The sequence below is a fragment of the Pleurodeles waltl genome, chromosome 5 (assembly GCF_031143425.1).
Source record: "Pleurodeles waltl isolate 20211129_DDA chromosome 5, aPleWal1.hap1.20221129, whole genome shotgun sequence".
NCBI lineage: Eukaryota > Metazoa > Chordata > Amphibia > Caudata > Salamandridae > Pleurodeles > Pleurodeles waltl.
This window is the reverse complement of record NC_090444.1, coordinates 1500046003-1500064213: the sequence shown is the minus strand read 5'-3', so window position 1 is coordinate 1500064213 and position 18211 is coordinate 1500046003. Positions and strand designations below refer to the sequence as shown.

The window sequence follows — 18211 nt, the reverse complement described above, 5'->3', positions numbered from 1 at the left end:
TAAATATTCTGGTGCAGGATGTCCGGAAGACACTTCCCAAAGAACCAGTCTTAAGCCCCATGTCAACCCAAGTCTTTATATATAGATTATCAACACTGCTCCCACTCGCAAGAGTGTTCATGACGGAAATCCAATATGATTCTCACTACACTTGCGTGAAAGTCTGCGTGACCAAAGGTGGCTCTGGAATGCTTTTGAGCTGCTGAATGGTGGAGTGTCTTCAGCTAGTCTCCTTCACTTTCAGCGTCCATATGGAAAGAGTGGATGAATTGGTGGATGAATTTGCAACCTTATTCAATGGCATAGGACGTCTCAAAAAAAGTCTCATTCACTTGCACACTGATGACTCCATCCAGCCTGTTGCATTGAAACATTGGGGGGTGATGTTCCATCTGCGCCCCAAGGTGGAGGCAAAACTACAGAAGTTGCAAGAGGCAGACATCATTGAAAAGGTTGATATCCCCACACCCTTGGTGTCGCCAATTGTTATGGTGCAAAAACCCAAGCAGCCAGGAGAGGTCAGCATTTGTGGGGATATGCACCTACCCAATCTGGCCAACTGAGGTGAAAGACACCTGATGCCCACAGTTGATGACATTGTGGCTGAGGTTAGGTGCCCAAGGTGGTTTTCCAAGATGGACCTCTGGGCAGGGTATAATCAGTTACTTCTCGCACCAGAATCAAGAGCAATCACCACATTTTCCATCCATGTGGGTCTGCGGAGGTGTAAACGCCTCTGTTTCAGAGTGTCCACTGCAGCAGGAGTTTTTCAGGAATAATTAGAGGGGTGTTGGATGGCCTTGCAGGAGTCATCAACATCAGCGACAACATTCTGGTGCACTCCCCTACACTCAAAGAACATGTCCATACTGACACCCTCACAAGAGACAGATTAACATGACCAGCCCAGGGCCTCTTCTGGGCTCAGCGTTGATCTGAGTAAGGACAGTTCAGACAAGTCATCAGTCCCTGGAGTTCGTTCGATGACGGGAGGACTGGGAAACAGGAGAGGAACTTCCATGCGGCAAGGGACTAGGAGATGCCACCTCAGGCTAAGTCCAATCAAGTCCTCTCACCTGTAAGAATTTGTGGTGGAATGAACTTGTTTGTGAGCAAACACTATCATCCACTTGTCATCTCTCTCCCTTTCTTTCTCTCTTCTCTCTCTCTTTCTCTCTCTAACTTTCTCTCACTATCTTTTCTGCTTCCTATCTATTTTTCCTAGTGCCCCGCTATGTTGATACATGATACTATGAACTGGGTTCCTACTATGCAGGAGCTGTTATATTTGTGTCTTGACCTCTGGGTTAAGGAAGGATATTACATTGGGAATGGAACGTCCTAGTAGAGGTGTTGCTATTTGGTTTACACAGACGGACCTCCCACTTTGAGCCATAATGGTTGAGGCATGATGTTAGAGGAATAAAAGGGCCTGAGGTGTTTGTCTCGCGGTCAGTTAAATCAGCAAAGTACACCCGTGCCTGTGTCTTTTGCACTCGCCCCCAGTGCAGCCTGGTGTTCAAGAACCGCTGCTAGCAATGCAACAGTCCCGATGGGGTTTGGTGCTAGTCTAAACAGTTTTGGGGATACAATATAAAACATACATTGCTGCAAATTGTTTTGTATAAAAAGGTCAAAAAAGCACAATAGTCATGTTTTGCAAGTGGAACAAAAATCCTTGTGCTCTAAACGCCACAACAAGTTAGAGCACCAATCTTTATCTCAGACAGGCCCATCACTAACTTTGTCTGTATGGTAGCTCCTGAAAAAATTGTTTCCAAGGTTCATCTGTGATTCTGCGATTTGCACGTAGGGAAGGGAAAGGCATATTAGTTGCTGCCACTTGTGCTCCAAGATAATTTTCTGTGGGTTGTGGGATGTAAACAAACAGTTCAAGTAGCTCATCACTGTCACATGCTGAGAGACGCACACCAGAGAACGAACTTGGGGCCAGATGTAGGAAGCATTTTGCATGGTGCAAACTGCGAAGATCGCAGTTTGCGGCATGCAAAATGCGCATCGCGATGCTCATTCACATTTTGCGAGTCGGTACCGACTCCCAAAATGTGAATGCAACTTGCAAATAGGAAGGGGTATCCCCTTCCTATTTGCGACTCGCACCACAATGCTAAATTGCTTTGTGACAGCGAACGCAAAGCAATTGCAGTTACCACCAGTGTCACACTGGTGGTAACCCATTCGCAAAAGGGAAGGGGCCACTGCCTACTCTGAAAAAACGAAACCAAATGGTTTTGTTATTTTTTTGTGTTGCAACTTGTTTTCCTTTAAGGAAAACGGGTTGCAATACAAAAAAAAAAACTGCTTTATTTAAAAAGCAGTCACAGACATGGAGGTCTGCTGTCTCCAGCAGGCCACCATCCCTGTGAGTGCAGGGAATCGCTATGGGGTCGCAAAATGCGACCCACCTCATTAATATTAATGAGGTGGGTCTTTGGAATCCATAGCGATTCGCAGACGGTGTCTGAGACACTGTTCTGCATCCGAATTTGCGATTTGGAAATTGCGAGTCGCACCGACTCGCAATTTCCAAATTGCAAATTCGGAAATTGCTACATCTGGCCCTTGGTCCTTAAAGATTTGTATTTGCCATCAAGTTACAAACACCGTTAGCTGCTGTAACCTGTAGTTTTACATATACTTATTTTTTACTTTTAATCACCCCTGGCTCATGACTGGGTAGATTTCTTGTCTGTCTCCGTTTATTAGTCTTTTTGCAAAGGCTTTCCTATTTATTCTTTCATTTGTTCATCACCTGGAGCATTTCTCCTTTATAAGTGTTTCCAATTGGATAAGTTGTTTTACCTCCTCAAAAGTCTTCCTTGCCATAGTAGGAACAAAGTGAGCTTTAGCTTTCCCACAGAACCCCACAAGTAAAATCAGCATTCTAGTCTTCCCATCCCTCTCTAATATGGCTGTTCTCCTTTACCTAACTACAAAAGGAGGCTCGACCCCCCACTTCCTGTTTTTTATGTTCTGCACTGCAGACCCTTCGGGTAGGCTGGGGTGAGGTTTTGCATTAGCAGGCCCATTTGCTCCATTTCTTGAGGTCATGTCAAGCGGACTCGCTTTTCCCAGTTTAGGCAATGTTGTGTGTCAGACTGCATGTAGGTGGTTTGATAGCCCTGCGTTAGCAGGCCCTTACTGTTGTCTTCCCGAGGCTCTGCTGTAGCAGGCTTATTGACTGCAAGAGCTTGGACAATTTGGTACTTTCAGCGGGCTGGGAAAGCGGGTTGTGCTGTTCCCACTTCGAGCCAGGCAGGGAGGGGGGGTGGGTTCAGAGGGGGTCCTTGTTTGCCTCTGTCTTTAGCATCTGCCGCTTTGCTCAGCATTGAGTCATTTTGGTCCTTTCTATACTGGAATGCGGACATTTCCGATGGGGCAGATAGTGTGTATGCAGTATGCATAGTTTGTTCTTGAGATTGACAGGCAACAAGGACAATGTGAGCTCAGCATCCTCATTGCCTGGAGGTTATTGAAGCCGGTTTTCCGGGTGTATTGGCCAGTGTGCTTTCTGTGGTATGATGGAGGTTACTGGCGGTATGCAGGAGCAGGGAGACCCTAGTCTATCAGAGGCTGCTGCTCCGTCTTTACAACAAATACAGCTTTTGATTCAGTTTGCTGTGGCTGCTGCCTTCAAGGAAAGGGATCAGCAGGCAGCCGCAATGGGTCTCTCCTCTCCCAAGAGGCAGCTCATTGTCCGTCCTTCTGGTGCGGATGAGAAGGAGGAGGATGACTTCAGAGGCAGATATGTGCAGAGGTAAGAACTGAAGGAAGTTCTGCAGCATATCAAAGATAATTTAAGGCCTGATTACAACTTTGGCGGAGGGTGTTAATCTGTCCCAAATGTGACTGATATACCACCCGCCGTATTACAAGTCCATTATATCCTATGGAACTCATAATACGGTGGGTGGAATATCTGTCACATTTGGGACAGATTAACACCCTCCGCCAAAGTTGTATTCAGGCCCTTAGTGTTGGCCTTGCCTCGATTGCAGAGGAGTCAGAGAATATTTTTTGTAATATCAACGTAGGGAGCCCAGTTCCCTCACTCTGCATGCTTCCATTAACAAGGTGTTGGAAAACGAATGGCAGGACATTGACAAAAAATCTTTTCCCTGTTATTTGTCCAAAAGGTATGCAATCCATGACTTTGTTAAGGATTTTCCACGGCAGTGAAGGTGGATTCCTTGATGGTAGGACCGTCGTCCCAAGGCACTATTGTATCTTGGAATGCCTCACACACCCATCCACTTGTCAGCAGATTTGCTGCAAATTTTTATATTACAGCTGCAAATTTTGTATTACAGCTGCAAATTTTTCTATTACAGCATCTGCTTATTTCTCTTACACTGTCCAATCTATGATGAAGGATTTTCAGAACCTGGCAGAGCGCATGGATCAGGGGGCAGATATCATGCCAACTCTAGGTTTAGGGTAGAGGTAAAGAAAGGTAAGGGTTTTTAGGGTCGGTGTGCAGTGGTAAATTGAGGTTAGGGTGTTTTACGATTCTGGAGAGGGTGGACATAAACAGAGGTGAGCTGTCAGACAATTTCAGACAATACAACTGCATTGCCGGTTAAAGTCCTGCATTGTAAAGTCTGACATTCATGAAAACACATGCTTGACTACTGGCTTGATGGACTCTAAAATAACTTAGGGTCAACTTTACGAAAATGTGAAAGAGGGCAGTGCAGCTAATCACCTTCCTGCCCTGCATTAATGGAAATGGCAGGAATGTGCCATAGCTATGCGATAAAGAACATTCCTGTCCATTCTGGCTGCCTAGGATCAACGGAGGCACCATTGCCCCATGGTGCAAGGGTGTCTGCTTGTCAGCAGGATTGTTTTTGTTCAGGAGGGGACAACTTCCTACACAAAAACAATTCTCAGAGGCGTTTTCCTCTTTCTGTGTGTGCTGCAGAATGCAGCACACACAGAAAGAGGAACAAAACGGGGAGAAATAAAGATATTTCTCCTCATTGAGCCTCCCCTGAGGAGACCTAAGGTTTTGGTGTCTCCTGAGGTTTACAGGCACTCATAAATCCGGAAATGCACCAAAATTCAAGAGGGCAGCATGGGAAAGCACACCGCAGCGCCCATGGATGCCTTGCCTTAGTCCATATCTATGAGACCATTCAAAGCTGCGCAAAGTGGCTTTGCATAGCCTCCTAGACATGGCTGAGAGGTTTGTGCCGCCACTGCATCACTTAAAGTGAAGCAACTGTGGCACAAGCCTCTCATAAATATGTCCCTTAATGTGTGCCTTGATTGAGAAAGATAATGTGGGCTTTCGGTTTAAAAAAAGTCGTTAAAAATGGAAACAAAAAAAATAACTAGACAGCTCTAATAAAACATAGATTTAATGCACAAGTTATTATAATATTATTTATATTTGACATGATCTAAAAATAAAACAAGGCAAATCGAATATTATATGTTACAGTATTATGCAATGTTATGATTCACAGACTACAAATATTGCGACAGAGTTGACTGCTGTTAACGATGCATTTCCCTCAGTCTATTTTCTTTGTCACTGTTCATTGATAATTGCATACCTTTGTTTTACCTTCGATTTATCAGGCGGCTTAATGTTCAGTTATCTCTGTAATAGAGCAATATATTTTTTATAATAGTCTGTCACATATAATAAATGTCACAATATTGAAATGGGGTTTGTGATGATGTATATAATTGAAGATCTGTACGTTTTCAAGGTATATTAAGAAATGTCAGTATTGTGGGATACAGCACACTGTGTGTTGCTCATCCCACGCCTTTCCCATCCTCTCTGCAAAACGTGTCACTTTAACTGTAAAATGTAATAGGGTTTTCAATTGGATTTTATGGAAAACATCTTGGTTGTCAATAAGTTTTCAGCACTCAGCCATTAAAACATTATATTAATAAAACTGTTTATTGGGAGCATCTTTATATTAATTTAAAGACACCGACAAAATGTATCTGTTTTATTAAACTTGGCTTTTTATTAATATGAAATGCACATTCTTTCTGACAGGCTTTTAAAAAATCACTAGGTAAAATACAAGTCACTGGAACAATTCCCTGCTTTGTGTTCACTGAAATGTTGTACATCAAAAAGCTTTTTATAAATCTGTGTTTACAAATCATCTCCAAAACCTACGTACGCCATTCCAAATTACACAACCCTTGTAACATGAACGCTCTCATTGCACTCTACCTTAGAAGACCGTAATTATACAGGGCTAAAAGCCATTAGACTGCGATTACATCATCCTAGTACTTCGCTCTGCTTAAAGCTTTCTGTTGGTCAAACAGACATATATCCTATTGTAGGTATCAATAACATGTAGAATTAAAGATGGTTAACAGTGAATTAGGGAGTGGTTTTCCACCAAGGGGTTCTGATGGACATCAGATAATACAAGAGCGAAATAGAGTTGTCTATAATGTCACTCAGAACCCAGAGATGAAAATCATCCTCGTAATTCACTTTTTACCCATCTATAATTTCATGTTATGTATGGCCCCCAAAATCATCTGCCCTGCTTTCAGCTGCTACGCAATGGCAGAGGACTAATGGAGCAGCCATATATAACATAGCCTCTGTTATGTATCTGTGGCCGAGAGGTTAATCAAACTCACCTACCATACTTGACCAACCCCCTACCACCTTTCTTGCCTTCCTTCCCCCTCCTGCAGCTGTACTTTCTACTTTCAGTCAAAAGTCAAAGCAACAACGCAGAGCTGCACTGACAGACTCCTAGGGAGGTCTGTCAACCTGGCCTGGAAGGCCTTTATGACATCACAGTAGTTTATCAATTTTTGTGATGTCTTAGCAGTAGGTTAGGAGATTCAGAAAGTGAAATAAACAATAGAGGCCCTAAATGTGAGCCATACATAACATGTTTTTTCCACCACAAATTTTAAGTGCAAATATAGACAAATCAGTTTTTTGTGTGGTGTCACCTCAGTTGGAAAACACCTCTTTGGTTGTTAGAAATCATCTAGAATGGCATAGTATTTATGACCTGTGAGCTTGTACACCTTAATAAGACCAGTTGTTGAGGTGGATATAAGTTATGGAGATCCTATGCAAATTATAACCCTCCCTCAAAAATGTGTGGTAAGTGTGGTATGAATTCTGGTCCAACTTATTCTCTCCACATCCACAATAAATTTTGAAAAAATGCCTGTGATGTGGCACCCTTCTCTTTCTCCTTCAGACTTTTCTTTTCATAATTACTTGAAATCCATAAAAATACCTGCTATCCTGTCAGCCATACCCTCATCCATTAGGGATTCCTGTTCGCTTGAAATACATTTCAGGAAATATGTCCTGCCTAACACCCTTACCATCATCCCACTGATCTTCCCCTCTCTCCCATGTGCTCTGCTCCATTCCTCATTACAGAACCTGGATGGAGCTCCTGCTGAGCATCACAGCAATTAGCTGCAGTGGATGCTTATTGTTGGACCTGGCCCTTGTGGCAGGTTCATCCCCTGACTTTTTGCCTCCTTCTTCCTATTTCTTCTGATCTCTCACTGTTGGTTCGAGGACTCTGAGAACGTTATCACTGCTGATCATTGCTTAAGTGCAAGGTCTCTCCCTTCTAAAGCTGGTATGATTGGCTTATACCTATTTGGCATATTTAATTTACCTGTAAGTCCCTTGTACAGTGGTATCTCCATACCCATGGCGTGTAAATTAAATGCAACTAGAAGGCCTGTAGCGCTGCTTGCACCACCCTCTAAAGTAGCCTTTCAAACCTCTCTCAGGCCTGCTAGTGCAGGGCATGTGTGCGCAGTTTTCTGCCACAGGGACCTGGCATTTCAATTTACTTGCCAGGCCGAGAACTCCCCTTTTACTACATGTAAATCACCCCTAAGGTAGGCCCTAGCTAGCCCAATGCGCAGGGTGCTATGTATGTAGAAGGCAGGTCATGTGCCCAGTAATGTGGCCGGTCCTGGGAGTGACAAACAGCCTATTTGGTTTCTCACTGCTGTGAGTGCTGCCTTCTCATAGGATTGCATTGGAAATGCCCTGCCTTATGTGTAGGTGGTATGTTCTGATTTATGAGGGGTAGCGTAGGCATGTTTGGTATGGTTGTAATGGTAGTGAGAAATGCTGCTTACTGGTGTAAGTGGATTTTTTTTACTATTACGGAAATGCCACTTCTAGAAAGTGAACATTTCTCTGTGCTTATGACTGGTGTTTTGCAACTTGACACCAATCCATGTCAGGGCAGAGTGACAGTTGGGCTTTGTGCATACTTTTCAGACAGCCTGTACACAGGGAGGGTGGAGGTGTCACAGAGGTGCATCCGCATACTGAATAGTCTTCCTCGGCTGAGAGAAGGGAGGGGCGGGGCACACCTGCATTTGTAAAGGCTGTGCCCTGGCCTCACACAATAGGTTAACTGTCTAATGAGTCTTTACAATAGGTTAACTGCCTAAAGAGTCTTTAATGTCACACTCCAATCCGACTATCCTTCAACTCCTGCATTGCAGCTACTATTTTGCATTTTGGAAAACGTTTTACTTTTGGAAACTGAACTCTATATTCTAAGCTGAGTCTGTAGCTTAGGTTTGTATTTCCTAATTCCTCTATAATAACAACTGAAAAACACATTGGTTCATTATCGTGAACGTCCAAGCTGATCATTTATTGCAAAGCGCTAGTCACTCAACAGCATCACAGCGTGAAAAGAAACCTAAGGCCAGCCAGGAAAATAATAAAAAAGTATTACTGAAAAAATAATACTGATATCCCAACTGAACAGAAAACTAGCGTTGGTGAACCCTACATAAACACAGTGATTGTGCAGTTGCCAAAGATTGGGGCGGTCACAAGCGCCACAATTTAAGACCAGAGTTTTATAATGAGGAACACGTCATACAACAGACAGACACATGGAATATACTCGAATATGCTATTATAATTTTTTCACGCACTGTGCAAGTGTATATGCACTGAAAAACACTCATGTGTCCACTATACTCTCGACCAAACATCCCTGGAGCAGTGGCACTTTATAATGTGGCAGTCTTAAACCTGTAGTTACAAACAGTGACAACGATGCATGCATTAAAACAATGATTGGACTTTAAGTGCATACTCAATTGTGTGTTTCAAACTAAGGGCCAGATTTATGTGGGCCTTGTGCTGTTCCAACGCTAAAGTATTATTGGAAGGGGAAAAATGAAGCGCCATATTTACAAAGTGGTGCAATGCTTGAATTGTGCCATTTTGTAACCGTTTGCGCCACATTATGTCTGTGTCAGGCATAATGTATGCAAGGGGACTTGCCAGCTCTGAGATTCCTTTGTGCCATTTTCCTCAGAATTTTTTAATGCCTGCTAAGTGCAGGCGTTAAACAGAGGCTCACATTGCTTAAAATGGGCATCTGGGAGCTTTGCAGGATTAGCGTCATAATTTTGATGCTAATCCTGCAAAACAATGGACTAGCATGAAAAATCAAGACGCTAGTTCACCCTAACTACTGCCTGGTGTACCATATTTTAAATACGGCGCTACCATAGTGGTGTTGGGGGGCACAAAGGGCCCCTAAGAGCAGTAGCAAAATTAGCACTCACTGAGCCAAGTATATCCTACTCCGGTCTACCATCCACCTTGTTCTATGTACATAGTGTCAAAAAAACCACCCAGTTGCTTTTTTTTCTCCCTTCCTAGTAGATTATTCAAGTTATGGGGGCAGTAGCGCATATATTATTACGTAAAACAGCACACAAACATATCTTCTACCTTTACCATTGAATTGATTATAAACGACTTCTTATTTTGTGTGTTTTAATAGGAAATCGTTTCTACAAAGGAGCTAAGGCATGACTTTCATGGAATGGCACCTGGGGTAAGTGTGTGAGGATTAAAAGAAGGTAATATTTTTGCACACGCAGTGTTAGCAAATGATGAAAGATAGAAATACTGTCTATTGTTTTCTCTATAGGCTTTTTTTACATTTCGGACAAGCAGGAATTCACTACTAGTGACTAACATATTTATGATCCTTGTTTAACAATGTATGCATCTCGTTTACAAGAAGGCAGGGGCCACGATATCTGTAGTGCAACAGGTGCAGTGGCACCTGGGCCCAGGGGTGTTAGCGATACTCTACGTCCCAAGTACTATCTATTTATCTACTACAAAACAAGGGAGTGGGGCCCAATTTACTTCCATGCATTAGTGACCCCGGCACCCTTAGTATGCCATTGATGGACTGTTGCCTCAGTAATATGAGGTCATTATCTCTAAATGGCATAACACTCTCTCCATGATGTGTAAAATCATGGAAATAAGTTGTGATTCACAGATTTGAGTGCTAACACTCCGAAGCCGCAGATTACAAGTGTTCATTCCACGCCAAATCTCTTCTTTTGTTGCCGCTATCGACAGTCCCAGAAGTAGCACTATTTCAGTAAGGTTAAAACTCCAAATGAACTAATTGACACACAATACTACCCATAGCATCACATTTAGGGACATATTTACAAGCCCCTTGCGCCTCCTTGAGCCACATTAGTGGCATTTGTTTATGCTAATGTGGCATTGAGGAGGCATTTTCATTGTGCCATATTTACAAAGTGGCATATTGGAGGCATTGCACCACTTTATAGCCCCATGCACCAGGCATAATGTATGCAAGTAGGGTGTTCCCCCATGAGGAGGCCAAGAAAAATGGTGCAGTGAAATTTACAAGATTTCACTGCACCATTTTTAAAGTCATTTTAATGCTTACCTTTGGCAGGCTTTGAAGTGACACTCCCATTGTATTCAAAGGGCCTCCCTTGACTTGATGGACGAGCGTCATCATTTTTGGCGCAGATCCACCAAAGCGCCACATTAGCATCAAAACTTTTCATGCTATTGGTCTAACATGTGCCATGGTGCACCGTATTGTAAATATGGTGCATACGTGGTGTCGGTAAGGGAGCACAATGGGGCGAAAAGAAAGTGGTGCATCATTTATGATGTGTCACTTTCTTGTAAATATGCCCCTTAATTTTACATCAGGTATCTGCTTAAAATACATACATACTACTGACTAGGCAATGTATGCACAGATCTCTTGCTAAATTATTAAACCGATCATAGGGCTTATTTACAAGCCTCTTGCGCCACCAGAGTGTCACTTTTTGCAACGCTCTGTTGGCGCTGTGCCCTGCTCCATATTTACAAGGTGGCTTTAAGCCACTTTTCATGGTGTTACATGGTCTTGTAAATATGGGCTGCTCCAGTGCAATGGATGTTGCTGAGGACGTTCCCATACAACACCCATTGCTTCTTGACACTGCCCAAAATTTACAAGGAAAAGTAAATCTAAAGTAGCCCCTCGACTTCTAACACTAAGGGGGTCATTATGTCATAGGTGAATGGAAAAGCCCATCCGCTGAAATCCCTACGGGTTGGCTGCAGCCAGTGCGTCTGCCTTCCCCTGGGCCCATTACGAGTACCTGCTGGGTCAGCAGGTGAAAATAAAGTTTCTGCCCACTGGCCCAATGGGAAACGGCCTACAGCAGTGTCTCTGGCTCGTAATAGAGCCAGCGGCATTGTTGTAGTGCGTAGGGTGCACCAGCACCCGACTCAAGTGAACTGAGCAACAGGGCCCCCCTGGGGAACCCTGCAACCCATCTCTGCCAGCCGTTTCATGGTGGTGTTACAGCCATGAATCCGCTGGCATAGAATGGAGTCGTAATCCCCAGGACCACCAGCACCGCCACACCGTCGTGTTGACTAAAAGTGATGGTGCTGGATTTCTGACTGCAGTGCTACTGCAGCGTTTGTGATGTGGTGGTCAATGCGGGGGTCCGACCACCACTGCATCCCTGTCATTGGCTTGCCAGGGTAAAAATAAGGCCCTTAATGTTACTGTTGTGAATATGAACTTCTTTTTGCAGACATTGCTGGTAGTGGCAATTACTCCCTAGTCGTTCTTCTTTTCAATGGGTAAAGAACTAGGAGGAACTGGCAGGAGTAATAACCACTGCCATGACTACCTCACACTTATGTGCCTCCCTTTTGATGGGTCAGAGGGAAGGTGTAGCTGGGTGTTAAGGAGCTGGAATGCTCTTCGGTTTATCCCTAAATCTTCCATTCATATTCAGATGGCATACCAGGGAGCCATATTTCTGGATATAGTTCTCTGTCTAAATAATGCCTTGGTTATTTTTCTTGTCTGCTCCTGCCAGTCCTCAATATTGTGGCAGGAGTGGGTGTGCATGTTGGAAAATGGTGGGAGACTGAAAGGGTTTCCACTCTCCCTCCTAAAGCATCTGCCACTCCAGTCATAAACCTGAACATTGGAGTCCCTGCAGAGACAAGACACTTTATTTTGGGGCAGATATTATTGCTGCCACAGTGCGATCTGACTACATTCTTTAGCGAGATATGCATTTCCACAAAAAACTGAATATTGTGGTTAGTCAGTAGGAATCTTGGGGGCTGATTTTGAGAATGGTTTTCAGAGGCTACTATGTCAAGATGGTGGAGGACATTGTACCCACCATCTTAAGGGACTCCCAACTGGTATATTTTTAGTTGGATGCCAGCCCAGCGGAAAACTCTTAACATTGAGGGAACTGCCATCATGTTGGTTACTGTCAATTTTGTAAAAGTTTGATGGATGGCTCCATCAAACATGACAGCCACTTCTCAAACTTTTACAAAGTTTCACAATTTTCAAAATCAACCTGCCAAAGCAGGAGTTTGTTTTTGAAAGATGGAAAACAAATGACCATCTCATCAATCAAGGTTTTTCTAATAGTGTGTCATTATCTTTTTTTTTAATTTCACTCACCACCTTGATGGACCCCCCAAAAAAGCCATCCAATCGCCCACTCCAAATTGCGCAGGTGGATTGATGGCTAATCTCTAATGGCCCGTGCTCCATCAGGTCATCGTAAGGGTATATCAGTGACAGAGCCTTAGTGGGCTCCATCTGTGACATCGCTAAGGTCCCGTTGACTTTAAATCAGGCAGGTGGGCATTGGATTTGGTGAAGAAACTTTAGAGAAAAGCAATTAGAAATTCATTTAAGGTGTATGAAAAGGCCAAACATAGGTAGAAACTCATCAACATAGATTTTTTATTTTAATTTTTTGTATTTGTCCTCATTCCCTTAATTCCCTGGTCAGGGCGGCTTCCAAATGCCTAACTAGTTGATCGCAAAAGACGCCCAGACCTGGGAAGAAGTCCATCCTTGGGGTAGGTAACCCTCAGAAACAGTAGGTGTACCATTTCTTGGACTTCTAAGAGTATAATTATAGGATCGACTACAACTTACTACCTTGCAAACCAGTTAATTAACGGCTCCCAATTCCGGAATGATTACTAACTCCCCCTTCTCTAGCATCACATGCTAGATTATAGAATAACGAACCCTTGCAATCTTCAAACGTTGGGGGGAGCGGGCTAATCCGCTTTCTACATATCTCTCTTCTGGCCAACAAGATCACATAAAACAGCAACTTGGTGCAGTCTTTTTTAATCCTGTTATCTCTATGAAAACAACCAAAGATGATCAAGGAAGGGCTTACCTCACACTCCATGAGCAAGATCTGGACCAGAAGCGTTGGAGGCAGGGGCAGTTTGCAAACATATGGAGGTCCCCTACCGACTCAGCCCCACACTTGCGACAACATATCTTACTGCCCGACTCCAGCCTTGACAGTCTTTCTGGGGTCCAGAACACCCTGTAAGTTGTAAACAGATGATTCCTTCTTAAACAAGCCAGTTTGACTACAGAATACAATAAAGCTACAGATTCTTGCCACAACTCTGTAATCTGCTCTCCTGGGAGGTGATCTTTCCAAGTATCTTCCGGCAGCACAAAATCACCATCCAGCGTATCCAGGAGGGTCCACATAGAAAATGTTTTTTTCACATAGAAAAAATATTGAAATGAATACTGTTTTCCTTACTTAAGTTTCTAATTTTGTAAAGAGTGAAATTCTTCTAAAGACTAAGCAGGGTCTCTTTACATTTTCTGTGACTAGGTGGGTCAAGCTAGTGGGTAACAAATTGCTTCTGTTGGGCAACATGATGAAGTTTGAATATAGTGTTGGGACTCTATGGGTGGAATGGAACTCTTCTGATGGGTGATGAGGAGTTGAGTTTTCCAATGGAGTTGTGTAGAACTGTGGTTAAAAATTATTCAGACACTGAGGGCCTCAGTTACAAGGAGCTTGCACCGACGGTGCATCATATTTTTTGACACAGCCGTGTTGCTGTGCTAGTTTAATATTTACAAAGTGACGCATTTGCCCAAATGCATCACTTTTCCTGCCCCTGCATGAGAAAAAACCTGCGCTGGATCCTGCTGTGTCATGTAAATTTTAAAGTACACAGAGAGGGCGTTCCATTGGGAAAAGTCACCTACAAGTGCCTTTACAAAATTTTTCACATTTGACGCTTCTTCAAGATGCATCATGCACAGCCTGCAATAGGGATTGATGCATTGGCTTTAAAACAGAAACTTGGCCATTTGAAGTCACTTCACACCCTGGAAGAGGTCTGTTTTGTACCTCCCCACTATTTGTCGTAGAATACTCATGTGCCAATCATGTTGTAGGACCCCTTGACAAGCCCATGATCCTGTCATCCCCTGCAGCAAGGCAATGTGGCGTTCTGTACTTTCTGCAAGGGACAGGCCGGGATTGTTACTTCTCCAAGAAGGAATGGGTCCCGAAGTCCAGGTCTGTGTACTCCAAAGGACAATAGATGAGTGCACACATAAGGTAGGTTTCCACTTCTCATTTCAACATATACATATAATTACTAGCATTACACCATCGCTCACTATGTCACACATACTCAGGTCTCTGAGGCACACACATCAGGAAACTATGCACACTGTAATGTGCCGCTATGCCATGCTCCATAAATGACCTCTTACATCCCAGACAAATGTAAAGGTGTAGAAGGTAATATTCCACCATTTTACAGGTTTTTCACATTGGTCCTCACTCATCAGGCTCCTTGCAACAATCTAAACTGACGCATCACCTTAGATTTTTGATGCATTGCTGAAGTTGTGTCAGTTCTGATGCCAGCTGTAGCAATGTGTCTTTTTTGGGTGGATGCCTTGCGGCATCCTTATCTCAGATGCACCAGTATTTCTGACGCATCTTGGGACCCTAGGTCATGGAGGGCTATATTATAAATACAACGCATCCATGGAATAGTAAAGGTGGCACAAACACTTTTGACGCACCGCTGCTGCAACACAGGTATGCGTCATTTATTGTAAATGAAGCCCTGAGCATGAGTTTGGACGAGTTTGTAGGAATAGCTGTAATACTGTTGTAGCCATTTTAGTTATAGCTCCATGCACGTTATTTTAACACAATATGCTGCTGTGCACTTTAACCTAGTTATATTTTATTCAGCTTTGTCATATTATTGTTACAATTGCCATTTTTACGTCTTGTTTTATTTCCGTCTATCTAACTGTTTTTGCCTAGGCCAGCACTCTGTTTTCAAACAAGACATTCTTGATCACTCTGTGCTTTTTCCGAGGCTAAAGCACGGTACATTGACGGTGAACATGGTAGAAGTTTAGTCTCCAACATGCGTAGAAAAAATACACATCTTTATGTAGGGGCACTTTCTCAGAATATCAGCTGTTATTATAAAAAACACTTCCTTGTCCTTACATGTTGAGAGGGAGATTCCAGCCATGGAACCACGGCTGTATGCTGATTTCGGAATGCTTCGCTACAGATGCTAATGCAGACCGCAAGCCTTTGCTTAGGTATGGGGGTTGATGTCTTCCCAGGGGAACCTGAAAGGCAGACTTAGAGCTTAACATGCTGTGCTCTATCCTAGCCTAGGTAGGGATTGGTCGTTGACAATAGTGACAATATGATAGTGTTATTTTTATGCTTCACTTTTCTCGTCACAATTTTAATACTGTCATGTTGTGTCATCCTGGTTATTGCAGCTCACGCCTTGCTATCTAAGATGCAGTTGTATTATTAAACTCATTGTTGAAACATATACTGCTTCTGTTTGTCATTTCTATATGAGACTGAATTGTAAATGAGAGAACCGGATGAGACCTGAGTGACCGCGACTTCCCTGAGAAGCTAAATATGTCATGTGCTTGGCTGCCCACTCATCCCTATCCTTGGGTAGAGAAGAGGCACTGCTAGTTAGCCGGAGCAAAACCCGGATTGGAGCGACAGGTGTCACCAGCAGTGGGTGAGATTAAATCTCCTACCCCGCAGGCAATTCTGCAGCTCAAAATCCAGTAGTCTCATTAGAATAATGAGAGCCTGAGCAACATGGCGCCACCAACGTTTGGTCAGGCTCTAATTTTCGGGTCCTATGGAGTACTTCTGTCTTAATATATATAATGACACCTCAATACCATATGCAGAGATGTCCGTGGTACTGAGGATTTCCACTCCCAGCTACGTAGGCTATCCTATCTAAAGCTGGAGGTTGTTCAAGCTTGAGCTTTAAAAGGGAAACCCTATTTGGTGTGCCTTCTCAGATCTTACAGTTGGTTTATAATGGCGAATCTACAGCAGGTACAGATAGCGGTAAACATGAGACAACCTCTAACTACACATCTATTAGTGAACGGCTTAACGCCCCAGGGGGGTCCAGTCACATTTGTGGTGGATGCCCATGCAACTTATAGAACAGAACTTTTTTATTCTTGGGTCACTTTTCCAGCAGTTGATGGGAACACAAATACATTTCATTATTATACACTTGCAAATGTGCCTGGACAATACAGAGCATACGCATACTTAGAAATACATTTATCTTATCAAGAACATAACAGTTGGCTTGATGGCGCCCTACCCCACTCAATTTTACCAGTAAAGTTAGGTCCTCTAAGTAATGATGGTCCTACCTGGCCTTTCTTGGCCACCTATACACCAATTGCAAACTTAGCGGTAGCTGAGGTTTGTCGCCTATATATAGAATTAACAGTGATATATAGATGATTAGTACAATTTGTAATACAACCATTAAATACAAATCCAGCACGCGCTGCTCCAGCACATCCACATGCAGTAACGGCAGGTATAAGCCCTGTGACTGTACACTCGATCATGGGTAAGGTGTCCCACCAAATGGGAGGAAACTCCGTTTTGGTTAGCACAAAAAATGTATGTGCTGGAAGCAGTATTTCCCCATATGGGACCTCAGGATAAACACAGAATATTAACAATGTGCTTGCCTTGTGGGATGGTCCCTACAGTGGATAACTGTAATACTTGGGGCACAGTATTTGCCACGCTCTATACAACTTCGCATGGTACACCAACACTTACCATTTTACCAGAGGTGTTGAAACAAATTCAAGATGAGTATGGGGTTGACCCGGCCCTGGATTTGGGGATGCAATTGATGGGCAATTTTGCCACAGTTTCCTCAATCATTTTAAGTAACCTTAGAAGGGAAGCAGTTGCACTTGCAGAGCGCATGCGGCTCCGTGATGTACCGCAACAGAATCAAGAAAGCAAGATCCCTAAAATAATTGCAGAGACTCATTCTAGCATAGGTCGAGACAGTTTAGGGGCCAGACCATCTAAACCACAATTTCAGGGCAAATAAATGAAAGATTTTTCCCAAACAGGCTCCTGACGGTAATAAGAAACGCTGGGATAAAAACCAACAAACTCCTATAAAAGAGAGGGGAGACTCTCCACGTAGGTAGACCCCGCAGAACAGATATAATCTCAGAAATAAAGATAATATAAAAATGCCTGATAGATATCAATATACTGATACACGCCAATCTCGTTCCTTTAGGACTCATCGGAAATGAGAGAGGTGGGCGATCAGAGCGAAGGACAGAGTAATTGAAACCGAGACAGGAATCACAACGCTCCTTGGAGGTTTCTGTTAAAAAGGAAGAGAAACCTGCCCAACAAAAACCACAATTCAAAAAGAGAAAATTGGCAGCAGTCAGAGTTTGACATGCCACTCAGGAAGAGGGTCCTCTTGAAGAACAAGAAGTGGGCTCTAGCACTGCTAGACAGCGCGGCAGAGGTCACAGTAGTTCGTCGGAATCTTCCAGAGCATCTGGAGGTGAAATCAACTGATGACTTTAGTCAAGTAGAAACTGCGGACATGCATGTCTCCACGCCTGATAGGGTGTATTAAGTAACGCTACAGTTAGAAGGAGACATTGAGAGCATTATAGACGCAATATATTGGGATCGTGTT

General features: G+C 43.4%; 1 protein-coding gene across 3 annotated transcripts in view; it reads left to right on the top strand.

Annotated features, from left to right (window-relative positions):
* MLIP (muscular LMNA interacting protein) overlaps positions 1–18211 on the top strand; it is a 1731317-nt gene that overhangs the window by 243726 nt on the left and 1469380 nt on the right. For all 3 annotated transcript variants that reach the window (XM_069235789.1, XM_069235787.1, XM_069235788.1), the window contains exon 2: positions 9825–9878. In XM_069235789.1, coding sequence (XP_069091890.1) covers positions 9825–9878 — 54 coding nt within the window. The remainder of the gene's footprint in view (positions 1–9824; positions 9879–18211) is intronic.